Below are 13,494 nucleotides of genomic sequence, written 5' to 3' on the forward strand. Positions count from 1 at the left end.
TATTGCTTGTACGATTTGTGGGTCCCACGACTGTAAAATCTGATTTCTGTAGACGTGTCGTCGCTCGACTCGAACCGATTCGATATGCGGGACTGGGGAATGGGGAGCTCGAACCAGAAGTATAACTGAGATAAGACTTCGGAGAAGCCGCCACTCTCTCTCTCTCTCTCTTTCTCTTGGGGTCTTGGAGGGGTTGCCCAGGTAGCAGGCAACGTGGCGCAGGGGTGGGTGGTGTTGGGTGGGTGGGTGAAAGGAAAACGAAAACTGAAAACTGATAATTGTGCAACGTACACAAACCTTGCTCGAGTTATCAGTTGGAGTGACAACCGGAAATTAAAGTTGAAATCGACACGATTACTTCATTAGCTCTGTTTCGGTTTCTGTTTCGGGTGGTGTGTATGGGGGGTTCAGGGGTTGACAAGGTCACCCTGGGAGCAGCTCCGCTCAGAGGAGCCATAACTAACCAATTAGCAATTTGCAAGCGGTAGCAGGCGTAGCCAAGCACCTTCTCTCGTGGGTGGAGCGGAGTGTGCCAAGGTGAAACGCAATCAGCAACAGAAACTAAAACAGAGGCAGAGACTGAGAGACTGCCAAAGCCAAAGACTTGGGCCAAATTCGATCAGGTGCAAGCGACACGGACAGAGACACAGACAGAAACGGAGACGAGGGCCACGTAGTCAGGCCAAGGGATGAGCGGAGCTCCGTGGAGATGTCGATGTCATTGGCGCGGACGTTCACTAAAGTGAAGGCGTAAATGTAGACAGAGTCAGAACTTCAGCGAATATGCCAAGGAATGTCAAAAGAAATGAATTACCTTTGACTGGATGAGTGCTCCAGCTCCAGCGACTGCTCTTGCCTCACCCCCGATACCCATCCCTGTACCCATCCTAGGCCGAGTCGCACTTTACTGCAAATGCAAAAACTTTAGACAGGGAATCAATTGTTTTTGCCTTGTTTTATTTCACCCAAGACACGCAACAACACAACAATGGAAACAATGGAAGAAGTAAACTTTATCATCTCTTCGATATCCGCTGGACAGATTTCCTGGAAATGGAATCGAATAATCCAAACAAATGTCGCCTCGTATTGTGGGGCAAATAAATCCCATACTCGTATTACTGCAAAGCCAAGATATATGACGCTACTTTTGATGGGATTTTATGAATACAAATGTACCCTCGATATTTACGAGTCCGAGGGTACGACAAGCGCTGTGATAGGGGGTGTGGGTGGAGAGTGTAACTAGCAACAAATGGGCGGTCGGGGGCGTGACAACAACCGTGAAAAGAACTTGAGGATGACAGTTATGGGTTACAAAGGCAAGGATTGAATCAAATAAATAAGCGCGCAAGGTTCTCGTCTCGTCATGTCAGGGGGTCGGATTGGATCCAGGGGTTGAATGGGATTCGATTGAGCGAACGAACGGGTTATACGGGCTGTGTGGCTGTGTGGGTGTGTGCGCGGGGGTAACCTTACCACGTCCACATCCACATCCACGTCCATGTCAAGTTTGCATGCGGCTGCAGGTAATTCCTCATTTCATGCCGTTGTTTCGCTCGCTGGCTGCCTGTCCTCCTGCCCCTTACATAATCACAATAAATAAATGAAGGAATGAAGCGGCGAATGGCGAATGGCGACTGGCGAATCTATTAGCATAACATCGCATAAGACGTGTCCTGTTCTGGCTCTGGCTTTGGCTCTGTGAGTCTCTCCGAATCCGAATCAGTTGCATTGGAGTCGCTGAGCTGTGATGAACGTGTGGAAGGCAAAGGTACTCACGGAGGTGCCCTTCGGGCATGTGCTCGTCGTCAGCGGACGCGTCAAGCCCCATCCCAATAAGTAGGCAACAGATTTTGCCCGTCCCCCTGCGCAAATCAAAGATCGAACTTTTTAATCTCCGATTCATCTTAAAACAGAATCTCCCTGGACCTCACGGACAATGTGAACGCGCAGAATGAGAGCGAAACGGTATTCCTGAAGATCGAGGCCAATTTCCGGGAGGGCCAGATCATCAGGAGCATGTTCCAGCCCGGTGAGGGATGGCAGCAGGAGGAGATCTCCAAGAACTGGAAGAGCGACGGTCCCAAGAATCCCCTGATCCCAGGCCAGAGCTTTACCTTTCGCGTGGCCGTGCTCCAGCGCTGCTTCGAGATCTACGTGAACGATCAGCTGTACGGGTCCTTCGAGTTCGTCAAGTTCCCCAAGCAAATCAACTACGTGCGGGCCTACGGCGACTTCGAGAAGATCACCCAGTTCCACCACCGCATGCTCTTCCCCCTGGTCTTTCCACGCACCCTCATGTGCCCCGACCGCATCGCCTTCCAGAGCGACGTGCCACGCCGCTACGAGACGGGCACCGTTGTGGCCATGGAATGCATCGCCAAGGGTCCACCCACCACGGAGTTCTCCATCTGCTTCCAGTGCAACGACACCGGACGCACCGTGCTCCGCTTCCAGGTGAACTTCGACAGGACGACCGTCTCAAGGAGCTACCAGCGCGAGGACAACAGGTGGGTTTCGATCCCTGTCATTCCCTCTAATAATTATCTCCTCCGTCCTGCTTGTCTTTCAGCTTTGCTAGCGACGACGAGGAGACCGAGGGCGAGTTCCCCTTCGTGCGAGGCAAGCTTTTCAAGATTGCCTTTGGCCTCGGGGATCGCGCCTTCCTCATCGCCGTCAATGGCCAGTACTTCACGTACTACAACTTTCCGGTGCGCCCCTTCACCATCTGCACCCTCAAGTGCTTCACCAATGACGTGGGCGACTTTGCTGTCAGGAGCCTGGAGTACCACTCGGACTCGCCGTTGCTGGCCCGCGTGGAGAAGCTATCCATCATCTAGTGGGAGATCAGTTTGGATGGGCTATGTGTCCGCTTTGTTCAATCGTTGGCTTTGACATCCCTGTAGAGCACCAGTTAATCTTCTTCTTGTGAGCATTCAAATAAATCAAAGTCAACAATCGATTGCGAGCAGCACTTCTTTGACGGGACTTTCAAATTAATGTAGCAGTACTTAGTCAGCTCTCACCACGTAATAAATAAAGCAAATTGCAAATTATCACTCAATTCGATCTTTACCCGCTCTCCATTAGCGCTGAACTCAAACAATCTTGTAGGGGATCCTTTGGATATGGTTTTATTAAAACAATTTATTGCCTGCCTGCGCCTCTTCGTCAGCTCTTCAGCTTTAGCTTTAGCATTAGCTATGAATATATCCAGCCGCATCTCCAATCTGTGGGGGATCTGGGGCTGAGCTTAGGTTAGTCTTACGGTTTAATATTTTTTAATTTGCGGGGGAAGTGGACGTGGATTCTAGACGGATGGGATGTCTGTCTTTCTCTAATGCTCTATTCTCACTATCGAATATATATATATCCGTGTGTTGTCTGTGTCTGTCTGTCTGTCTGTGTATGTGTATATATGCGTGGGTTTGGGTGTCTATATATATATATATATCGATTCTAGAAGTAACGGAACTCGCCCTTCTTCCCCAGATGCTTGCTGCGCATCATATCCGTTGGGTCTGGGGATCGTTGTTCCATTCCTGGGTTGTCCTGTGCACAGAAATCGATTAGAGTATGAGCATGTATCGATCAAGAGAGAGCCATTATCGTTTGCTTACCCCTGGTCGGGACTTGCCGGCAGGACCGCCCTGCGGCAGGGGCTGCTGCTGCTGCGCCGGCTGGCCATAGTACTGGGCTCCGTCTCCGTCACCATAGTTGAAGGGCGTGACGATCGTGTGCGGGACATGGGCCACCTGGCCGCGCATATTGCGCGCCTTCCACCACTTCCGGGTGTCATCGAGGATCTGCAGAGAATTTGACTCATTGCTTAAAAGGGTTTTCAATTGAAGAACATTTTGAGATACTTACCTCCAGGTATTCGCCTCGCATTACACTGAGCTCCTTGTCGTTGTTGGCGGTGCGCGGATAGGTGACCAGCACAATCTTGGAGCCCCCCGTCTGCAGATCCTCCAGCCAGGACTCGAGCATCTGGTCGTCGCTGACATTGGCCGCCCTTCCACCTGCCACCGACAATTCGGAGGCGGCACCAGCACCTGCCCCATATCCGCCACCGCCTCCTCCATTCCCGCCGCGAGAGTCTCGCGTGTGGAGGTTCTGCAGGCCCGCGGTGATGGCGCTCAGGGTAGGTCCTGCCCCAGGTCCTGGGCCATGGCCCGCTGCTCCGCCCCGCTCAATAGAGTCAAAGGACAGCTCGCTGCGGGTATTGAAGTCTGAGGCACTGATGGCACCCGCACGATCCCTATCACGATCGCGTTCTCTCTCCCTCTCCCGATCGTTGCCATGGTGGATGGTGTACTTCTCGATGCCCATACCCATGCCCATGGCCATGGCCATGCCGTTCCCAGTGTCGTAGTCATCGTAGACGCCTCCGCCTGGCGGGCCACGTCCGTTGAGTCCGGAGCCATGGCCAGGTCCGGCCTGGACCTCGAGACGCTTGCTGACGTGCGCTGTCGGGGATGTCGGCTCCAGTTCGTCATTGATAAGGTAGTCGGGCGACCAGCCGTCGAGGAAGACGGGGTGGTAGGAGCCGACGTCGTCCTTCCACTGGTCACGTGGAATGACCCAGGCATCGCCCAGTGAACGCCACAGCTCCGTCTCCTTGCTGGTGACGCAGTTGATGAGCAGATTGATGGCCTCCCGCGTCAGCAGCGGGTTGACGACTCGCGCCGGCAACTGAGACTCGTAGTAGGTGTCGCTCGAGGCCTCCACGATGAGGGCCAGTGGGGTGAAGAGGAAGTGAACCAGCTCTGGGGCGTTCGGGTCGTGGATGTGCGCCTTCAGCTTGGCCAGCAGGTTGAACGACAGCTTAAATTTGGCGAATATGTCCACGAACTCCTTCTCGTGTGGCGGCCGCGTCCTCAGCGTGAGCAGGCCCTCTCCTGGGTCCCGCTTCTTTGACTTCCGATTCCTCCTGCGCCTCTCCAGCTCTCTTGAGGCGGCGGCGGCGTGCTGCAGCCGAGCTATGAACTTTTCAATGTCGTCAAAGCAATGGTTGAGCACGGCCACGTCCCGCTCGTACTTTTCGCTGGAGGTGGAGCTCGTCTCGTCCCGCTCGTTGACCCCACCGTGCTCCGAGTCCGTTTCCCCGTTATGGCCCAGGTCCACTTCGGTCACGGCTCCGCCGCCTCGCATCCCGTACTGCTCCACGCTGCTCCTTTGGTGCATGTGATGGTGACTCTCCCGCTCTCGCTCGCGCTCCCTGTCCCGCTCGCGTTCCCTGTCTCGCTCCCGCTCGCCACGCTGCTCCCTTTGCTGGTGGAGCTCGGCCCGGCTGTGCGAGGACGAGGAGGAGGTCTTGCTCATCATCATGGCCATCCCAGAGGCTCCTGCCGACTGCGTGGGCGTAGCTCCACGTTGCTGTGTTATCATCTTACCACTACGCAGCTGCTTCAGATCCTCCACCAAGTGGACGGCGGATACACTTTGTGACTGCAATCAAAGATTAGAGAGAGAGACGATTAGATTGTAACTCAAGTGACTGTTAAAGCGAGAGATCCTACCTGGAATATGTGCATCTCGGAGCGGGAACCGCCGCCGCCGGATACAATGAATACGAGAATGTTGTTGTACAGCTCCATGGCATCGTTGGAGGTGAATGCCGTGGGCTCCTGGACGAGTGATGCCGGGAAACGCTCAATGATGTTCTGTATGGGGATGTATTAAATAAATGAATGGGGATTACCCTCAAAGAGTTGATGAACTGAACATACCCCCGTTTCGTAGTCCATTATCAGCACCCACTGGTAGTCGAGGCAGAGCTGCATCTTCTGCGACCAGATGCCCGTGGTCTTCTCCAGCTGGAGCAGGCGGCGCATACCATCCGCTGGGTAAACAATGCCCGACTCCTTGTTCACGGTGAAGGTGGCCAGGTGCTCCAGCAGGTAGGTGGGCTTGTCGTGCAGATCCCCGTCCAATCTCTCGCGCTCCTCGCCGCCGCCACTCCGATCATCGCCCGAGTAATCGCCTCCGCCGTGGGCTCCTCCGCCGCCACCTCTCAGGCTGCCGCTGCTGTTCCCGGCACTGCCGCCGCCATTTGAATGATGGTTGACCATTCTGTTCTGTTGTGGTTATGCCTAGCCAAAAAGCGCGTTCAGGACCGTCTGAAAGGAAACACACGTTCGGTTCGGTAAGCAAGATCTGACTGAGGAGAGCTCCCCTCTGGCACGCCCCTCTGCGGACTATTGCGCAGCCAATAAACGCTGACTCAGACCGCATTCCACACTTCCACACGCCACACTCCCCGCACGCTCCACACATGGCCAGGCCACCACAATCGGCCACAATTATTCTCAAACTTTAACATTTCGCTCGCAGCCTCAGCGCCGCGGCCTCCAGCCGCAGCTTCAGCTTTGGAATTCAAAAATCGCGCGCTTGTCCTCTCTTCTACTCCCTCCCCCATCATAGCCAACTGATTGCCTATCCCCTCTAGCCGCTCTCCATCCCACTTTCGGCAGCTTTGCAAATGAACACACCTGCAAAAACACTCACACAAACACGGATTTGAAAATGCTCTCTCTCTCGCTGACGGTGTCTCGGTTGTCTCGGTCTCGCTCACAAGCACTCTCAGCCGCTCCCTCAGCGCGACTCAAGTGACAGTAGAAACAACTACTTTTCCGCTGACGGCTTAGGCTGGGCTCCGGCGCCGACTAAGGCAGCGACGCCAGCGTCGCATACCAATCTGACAGGGGCGGAATTGGCGGGCCAAGGTGGAATATATTTTTTTTGTTCTGCTGCAGGTGGAATGGAAACTTTTGAGAAGGGAACAAAAAATATATGTCTTTGCGGAAGCGGAATAACAGAAAGAGTCCTAAACAAGCTAGAACATTCCCTTAGGCCCCCGTTGTCCTGCATGGTCCCTGCCCTTCAGTATACACCACTGTACTCTTGTTATGTACATAAAATATGTACATATGTATGTATGTATATTGTGTTACTCATGGAATGAAATGATATGCGACGGGATCAAATCTGCTGACACTGGGCTGCTATATTTGCTCAATGTTTGTGGGGAGATATCACAGCACTTGGCATATTGCATCATCCACGAGGTATTTGACAAATTGATGTTGACTTACAGCAGCCAAAGAGGAGGCAGCGGGGAATGAAATGACGAAACCAGGCGATAAAAATTATCGCACATAACAGCGAAAGTGCCCGCCGTGGATCGCACTTGCATAAATCAACTTTGATCGCGATGCGGGGCCGTACGTCTTAAGCAAATACTTAGTAATAGTCGGCCGGCATTCAGGTGGAGATAATTAATTAAGGCGTGATAAGCCCCAAGCACACACATTTACAGATATAGAAACAGAAACAAAAACAATTACACTCATAGCGGGGGAGCAGCTGCTCATTTTTGGCTTGTTTATCACTTGGCCTCTGGGATGGGAAGTAATTTTTCAAATAATTCAGGCGGCAGGGCAGCAGTATACATATAGAGGACAGGGAAAATTTAGATAAGCGCCTGTCCATGGCATGGCCACTAGTTGTTGGTTTTAATCTCAAATGTTTGTGGGGGCCGCGACTGGGGGCTTGGGCAAAGGTAAATGGCGCTGTGTGAAAAACAAGCTTGAGAGCCAAGTGAGACTCACGGCTCTGTTACAAATGGGGAGACATCGACACCGACACCCCGGAGCAACAGGCGCTCAATAGGCACTAGTGCCATCTCTGTCGGGCGCATGCGTGGCAGGCGGGAAAACAGAGTTTACCTGTGTAACTGTGAGTCTCTCTTGTGCATATGTGTTTGTGTGCGTGTGTGTACGCCGTACGACTTGAAAAGGTAACTCTGCTACTCATATTTGTCTCCGTCATTTTCCACCTCCCATCACCGTCGCCGTCGCAGCGTCTGGTGCAACTTTACTTTTTGACCGACCGCATTTTTTAAGCTTTCTTTTCCACCTGTTTTTCTCCAGCTTTGTTGATATTTTTACGAGTCTTTTCCACACACACTCGGCTCCACACAGGTATATGGCCTGGGCCTCTCAATGTATGGGTGTGTAGATATACAAACTGGGAGCGGCGGCAGGTTTCGTATTGATTTTCAATGCTTTTTGTTCACAATTCATTCACTAATTCATCGAATCTTGCCCACATGTACATGCATATGTGCATGTATGCACACCCGTGTAGGTATATTTATTCTAATTGACCGCATTTATCCCACTGATATACGGTAGGTATTCCCTTAACACACAGGCACACACACATGTATACACATTCATATCTCTCTTTTAGCATTTATATATCACCTCTTCTCCTCTCCATCCTCTCACTTTGCGCATTCTTTTTCTAATTAGCACGAATTCGAATTTCGTCGTCACGTTCCCCTAGTATTTTAACTGGGTGTTTTAAGCGATGATCACAGATAGGAGAAGGGACACGGATAGGGCGAGGGCGCACTCAGGCACTTTTCACAGCCTTTTATTATTATTTTAATTCAAAACATAAAAAACTAACTGTAACTGGGCTTGCGTATCCATCGCACTCTACTGCTTATTCTTTTTTACCTGTCTTCCTCCTCGTTCCGTCCTTCTCTGGCTTGTGGTTACTGCTGTGCTTTCTCGACGTTCTTCGATTTTTATTTTCGAGTCGGCTTTCTTTCGTTCTTTTTAATTCTTCCACAACCTCCGCTTCCACTAAAAACTGTCTCCGTCTCCCGCGCCTAGTCTCCGATTTCCTCTTCAATGCAAATACACAAATAACAATAACCCCGCAACGTCGTTGTTGTTGGTGGACTTCTGAAACGCACGCGAGCGTTGTCCGTTGTGGCCGACGTGTTTCGTGTTTCTGACGGAAAAAACTAACTTGGCCAGCACAGCAGAGCCAGTTAGCTATGGCAAGAGCTAAGCCTCGAAATGCTTGTTTGCTGGGGCTGAAAGAGAGCGCGAGAGAGACTCGCTCTCAGGTGAGAAATGAGCAAGCAACTCAGGTCGCTGAGAGATCTCTTACAACGTTGCACTAGAATTACAGAGTTATCTTTTTTTATTTAAGGATTTTCTAGCAATAACTACAACTAATAGAAGGCTCTCACACACACATCAGCTCTTTGATTTCTTGTTTGCCTTGACCAGCTTCGCCTTAAGAGCCTTGACATCCACCTTGCTGCTGGAGCTGTCCTCGGCTTGGCGTTTGCGACTGGGAGCCTCTTCTGTGGGGGGCACAAAGTCCTTGTTGCGACGCTCGTCCTGCTTCTTAGCCGCATCGGCCTGCTTGGCACTGCGCTCTTGGTGCCGCTTGGCCTGTTTTTGCTCCTGGTTGAGGAAGTATTCACCAGAGGCCAGCTGCTTGTCGATTTTGCTCTCCGGCTGGGCCGGCGGGAAGGGTGTGTACTCCTTTTTGGGCTTTTTGGCCTTCGGCTGCTTGCGTTTGCTTATGTTCTTGTTCTTGAACTTGGGCAGGAAGCGGGACCAGTCCTCGTTGGCCAGTTTGGGGTCCTTCATTAGCTCGCGCTTAATCATCAGCGCCTTGATGTTGTAAATGGGATGCACGTTGTTCATGGTCTCCAGCACAATGTCGCGCACCTGTTGCAGACCCTTGTAAGGCCCCAGAGCAGACACAGTGTTGCCCTGGACGAGCACGTAGCAGTCGGTGAGCAGCTCGATCGACTTTAGTGTAGCGCCATTGGGTCCGATCAGTCGCTGTCGCCGCTTCACAAACTTCTCCTTCTTGTGGACCAGATTGCCGATCTTGATTATGTCACAGCCGATGTCATCCTGCAGAACGCGTTTGGCCTGCTCGAAAGGCACACTGCGAGCCATCAGCTTGATCATGTCGCGCGACTTGATGATGACGTACGGGTCCCAGGTCTTCCGTGTCGTCTTCACCACCATGCTGCCCTCGACCAGATCCAGCTCCGCCTTCAGCTGGTGCTCTGCCACACATTGCTCCACCAGCGGCCACACTTCCCTCAGGTACTTCTCGCGGTATTTGGGAAAAAGCGTGGCAAAGGAGCTCTCCTCCACCATGCCGTGGGGATTGTCCTCTTGCCTGAACGCGGGAATCTTTAACGACCAGGCATTGTCCACTGGATCCGTATTCTGCTTTGTCTCTTCTTCGCTGTCACTCATTATTTAGCTATTTCTTTTATTTATTCTCAGGTTGAAGCACGCCTGATTTAGAGGTCTCAAACCAAAGGGGGAACTATCGATAGTATCGATATTTTGCTGCTAGCCTCTACTACCGATGAGAGTATCGAGCTACAGTCGTTGCGCTTTTGATATGTTTGGATTGGCTGCTATAAAATACGAAGACAAATTTGTAAACAAATCGACAGATGGCATCTAATTTTTACAATGGACAAGTTCCTAAAAGGTTTCCCAACGCACGCTTGTTTTGTTCGATGCAGTGACTGACCCTTAGAAATATACCGAAATATCTTCTCATTTTTAAAATATACCGTAAATATACCGAGGAGAAAAACGAACTTAGCCCACTTAACCCCCCTAAACACCAACAGTTAAGCCGCTGAAAATAATACTGCTTTTGAATGTTCCTTGTAGACCAATACTACCTGTTTACGTAAAAAAAATTAGCACGATATCTTTCACCTGAACACGTTACAATTCTTGAACTTCATAATTTTTGTGTTTGTATTTAAATACCCACTGGTCGACAATGGGTTTATCCAAAGACAACTTAATATTGTCACATCACCATACATGAGAATACGTGTGCACACATACAGTCGTGTATGCATACAAGAGAGCGGTTGGATCTTGAGTAGTGGTGGGCACGAGACATAACGGGAAGTGTCACTGCGCAGACAGACAAAGATAACAACAACAACAAGCGAAGGCGGTGGTTGTTGTTTTTTTTTTTGTCTGGCTGCGTGTGGCTTTTTCCGTTATATCTTGTGAACACCGCTGCTCTAGAGCGCTCTCTCTGGTTTTTAAACACAATTTCAAGAGAGCCTGCAGGAGCCGGAAAAATTTGAGTGCCAAAAAATCGTATGGCCTTACACGCATGTTGTTATGTCCATGATCGGCAGATTGTCAAGATTTGATCCGTTTAAATTTTTACATATAAAATAATAAATCGAGAAGATCGACAATTGTATTGTTAGTTAAGGTTTTTAATATTCTTACTCAATTAATTCATTTTATCGACATGGGTTCAATCACTCATAGAGCAAAACAAAATATATTATATGTATATAATATATATATACTAAATTAAAAGTAATATTAATTATTAATCAATAAACTTGAATTTCCTGAATTCATGGCTTCAATCATTGAAATACTCAATGCTTGATATAACTGGCTGCGACTGTGACTGCAGACTGCCCTACTCCAGGGACATGTTCTCAGAATTGCCTTGAAGGACCGCGTGTCAAATCGCCATCGTCGACCAGCTCAGTGCCTCACCATTTCGGCTCTTTCTTTATATAGAGCACACTATCCATCGGATGGTCTTGCTGATTTTCGTCAGTGTCCGACTCATCCCAGCTCGAAAACTCTGGGGTCGCTGGCCGCTCAGAGTACGACGGGTCTTCTGAAGGAGTGTCAGACAAGGTAGAGAGTGAAGAACTTGTAGACCTCGGGGATAGGCACTCACGCTGACGCTTCCAACGATCTAGACGAATGTTGTTAGCCCTTTTCAGCTCGCTTTTGGCTACGCGATTGGCATTGGCTACATCTTCGTACGTGTATGTCTGCACCATTTTGCTGTGCACACACTTGACGAGTTCTCTATTGATGGAGCTCTCCGAAAGATTGTCCAGACAATTCGTCTTGTTCAGCAGCTTTTTGGCGTCCCACACCGAGTTGAGGTATGTCATGTTGACGCGTAATTTTGTACGCACACACAACTCTCTCACCTCATCGGGGGTGTACTTCCTCTGCAGCTCCTCAGGGGTGACCTGCAAATTGTTGCCAGGATTATGCATATGTGGATGCCATCCCGGTTTGACTGCGGTGAAATATATACTTACGCATTTCTGATGGTATTTGAAAGTTGATTCCTTATAGCATTCATTGGTATTATCCGCTTCCATTTCCAATGAAACTGGTCGGCTTAAGACGTGCGAAGACGACTCAGAGATATCCTGTGGGGAGTCTATAGCCCTCGGGGCTAGGCACTCACGCTGACGCTTCCAACGATCTAGACGAATGTTGTTATCCTTTTTTAGCACGCTTTTGGCTACGAGATTGGAATCGGCTACATCTTCGTCCGTGTATGTCTGCACCATTTTGCTGTGCACACACTTGACGAGTTCTCTATTGATGGAGCTCTCCGAAAGATTGTCCAGACAATTCGTCTTGTTCAGCAGCTTTTTGGCGTCCCACACCGAGTTGAGGTATGTCATGTTGACGCGTAATTTTGTACGAACACACAACTCTCTCACCTCATCGGGGGTGTGATTACGCTGCAGATCCTCAACGGTGACCTTCTGCAAATTGTTTCCCGGATTATACATGTGTGGATGTCATCCACTTCAATTGTGGTTACGGTTTTACTTACGGATTTCGAATATAGTTCTAAAATGAATTCCCTCTGGCTGTCTTCGGTATTTTCCATCAGCAATTGCTCGTCCTTGGCATAGAACCGGATGAGGTAGTCCGGTAGTTCCATGGCTTTGGTTTGACTGTAAAACTATAATAATTCGCAAAAATCAACTATTTTCCAAATGCGTTTCCCGCTCAAATGCAACGCACGGTACCAAGAAGTAAAAGAGAATTGCGCAAAGAAGAGAAACGAAGATTGAGAGTAAGAGATATACGTATACGTATATGTGTGTGGCGCGATGATTTGCTGAGTGGTATATCGGTATATAAAAGTTTATTTAATCGATTTCATCAATCTACTTTTTAAGGTACATTAAAGTACTTTTCAAAATGACCGCCAAACTCCGTTAGATACATTTGATTTGTATGGGAAAAATTTCAGCAGCATGGAGAAATGAATAGGCAGCATTGTTGTGCAACTTTGGCACGGAATGAGCAACAATCTGCATACCTTGGGAAAATTGATATTAGGGAATTGAGATATTGTTTGTAATTTCAGGCTCCAAATAATGCAGAAACTACTCAGTATCTGTTTTGAAATTTTGCAGTTCGCGGGCACCAATAATAGGTATCAGAACCGGATAAATGTATAAATAAAACACATTAATAGGTAAAAAACAGTCAATCTAGGATAAAATCATAAATAATGTTTCAATGGAGCTTGGAACAAAACATTTAACATAAATTAAAAGAAATAAAGTATAAAAAAGTACATACGCATAGAAGAAACTTGGTTGACCAGCAACAGTGACGTCACATTTAGTCAACATTTACGTTTTATGCTTTGGCCGTTTTTGTTTGAACCTTTTTATGTAAACAATGGAATAAAAAGGACTTCTGAAAACTTGCCAATCTTGTAGAAAATATATGTTTCTATCGGATAAAATTATTTGTTTAGGGCTGAAAGGGCCAACTAGCTAGTAATATTAAACCGAATATTAAAATCGAGCAATATAAACATTGA

The 13,494-nt window shown here is 49.1% G+C and overlaps 4 protein-coding genes across 6 annotated transcripts; 1 reads left to right on the plus strand and 3 right to left on the minus strand.

Moving 5' to 3' along the window:
- The first annotated feature begins 275 nt into the window (after nt 1-275).
- On the plus strand, nt 276-3,071 carry LOC111074085. The gene is made up of 3 exons (XM_022366725.2): nt 276-1,842; nt 1,920-2,513; nt 2,576-3,071. The coding sequence occupies exons 1-3, from the start codon at nt 1,754-1,756 to the stop codon at nt 2,841-2,843; spliced, it is 951 nt and encodes a 316-aa protein (XP_022222417.2). The 5' UTR covers nt 276-1,753; the 3' UTR covers nt 2,844-3,071.
- A 43-nt stretch (nt 3,072-3,114) lies between these two features.
- Nucleotides 3,115-8,808, minus strand: LOC111074083 (epidermal growth factor receptor kinase substrate 8-like protein 1). 3 transcript variants are annotated; one of them, XM_022366720.2, is made up of 6 exons: nt 8,532-8,808; nt 5,736-6,125; nt 5,526-5,669; nt 3,874-5,454; nt 3,624-3,809; nt 3,115-3,555 (listed from the first exon to the last, which is right to left on the minus strand). In XM_022366720.2, exons 2-6 carry the CDS (start codon nt 6,075-6,077, stop codon nt 3,463-3,465), a joined length of 2,346 nt encoding a protein of 781 aa, XP_022222412.2. In that variant the 5' UTR covers nt 6,078-6,125; nt 8,532-8,808; the 3' UTR covers nt 3,115-3,462. The 3 variants fall into 3 exon arrangements, with proteins under 3 accessions (XP_022222412.2, XP_022222414.2, XP_022222413.2); XM_022366722.2 differs by lacking the exon at nt 8,532-8,808 and adding an exon at nt 7,353-7,377; XM_022366721.2 differs by lacking the exon at nt 8,532-8,808 and adding an exon at nt 6,514-6,618.
- Nucleotides 8,809-8,988: 180 nt separating this feature from the next.
- Nucleotides 8,989-10,168, minus strand: LOC111074084 (KRR1 small subunit processome component homolog). The gene has a single exon (XM_022366723.2). It carries the CDS (start codon nt 10,089-10,091, stop codon nt 9,063-9,065), a length of 1,029 nt encoding a protein of 342 aa, XP_022222415.1. The 5' UTR covers nt 10,092-10,168; the 3' UTR covers nt 8,989-9,062.
- A 1,503-nt stretch (nt 10,169-11,671) lies between these two features.
- On the minus strand, nt 11,672-12,704 carry LOC111074107 (telomere-binding protein cav-like; the record flags this gene model as incomplete). The annotated part of the gene is made up of 4 exons (XM_022366750.2): nt 12,686-12,704; nt 12,487-12,618; nt 11,957-12,415; nt 11,672-11,884 (listed from the first exon to the last, which is right to left on the minus strand). Coding segments are annotated over exons 2-4 (783 nt in total), but the record flags the coding sequence as incomplete, so codon positions are not given.
- Nucleotides 12,705-13,494: the final 790 nt, after the last annotated feature.

The sequence above is a fragment of the Drosophila obscura genome, unplaced genomic scaffold, assembly GCF_018151105.1.
Source record: "Drosophila obscura isolate BZ-5 IFL unplaced genomic scaffold, ASM1815110v1 contig_36, whole genome shotgun sequence".
Classification (NCBI taxonomy): domain Eukaryota; kingdom Metazoa; phylum Arthropoda; class Insecta; order Diptera; family Drosophilidae; genus Drosophila; species Drosophila obscura.

Bases quoted from the DNA above. Each gene is read 5' to 3' on its own strand.
- LOC111074085 (XM_022366725.2), top strand. From the start codon at position 1,754: ATGAACGTGTGGAAGGCAAAGGTACTCACGGAGGTGCCCTTCGGGCAT. The intron at 1,843-1,919 runs GTAGGCAACAGA...ATCTTAAAACAG, and splicing joins GTCAAGCCCCATCCCAATAA to AATCTCCCTGGACCTCACGG. The intron at 2,514-2,575 runs GTGGGTTTCGAT...CTTGTCTTTCAG, and splicing joins TACCAGCGCGAGGACAACAG to CTTTGCTAGCGACGACGAGG.
- LOC111074083 (XM_022366720.2), bottom strand. From the start codon at position 6,077: ATGGTCAACCATCATTCAAATGGCGGCGGCAGTGCCGGGAACAGCAGC. The intron at 3,810-3,873 runs GTAAGTATCTCA...AATTCTCTGCAG, and splicing joins TGCGAGGCGAATACCTGGAG to ATCCTCGATGACACCCGGAA. The intron at 3,556-3,623 runs GTAAGCAAACGA...TTCTGTGCACAG, and splicing joins CCGGCAAGTCCCGACCAGGG to GACAACCCAGGAATGGAACA.
- LOC111074084 (XM_022366723.2), bottom strand. From the start codon at position 10,091: ATGAGTGACAGCGAAGAAGAGACAAAGCAGAATACGGATCCAGTGGAC.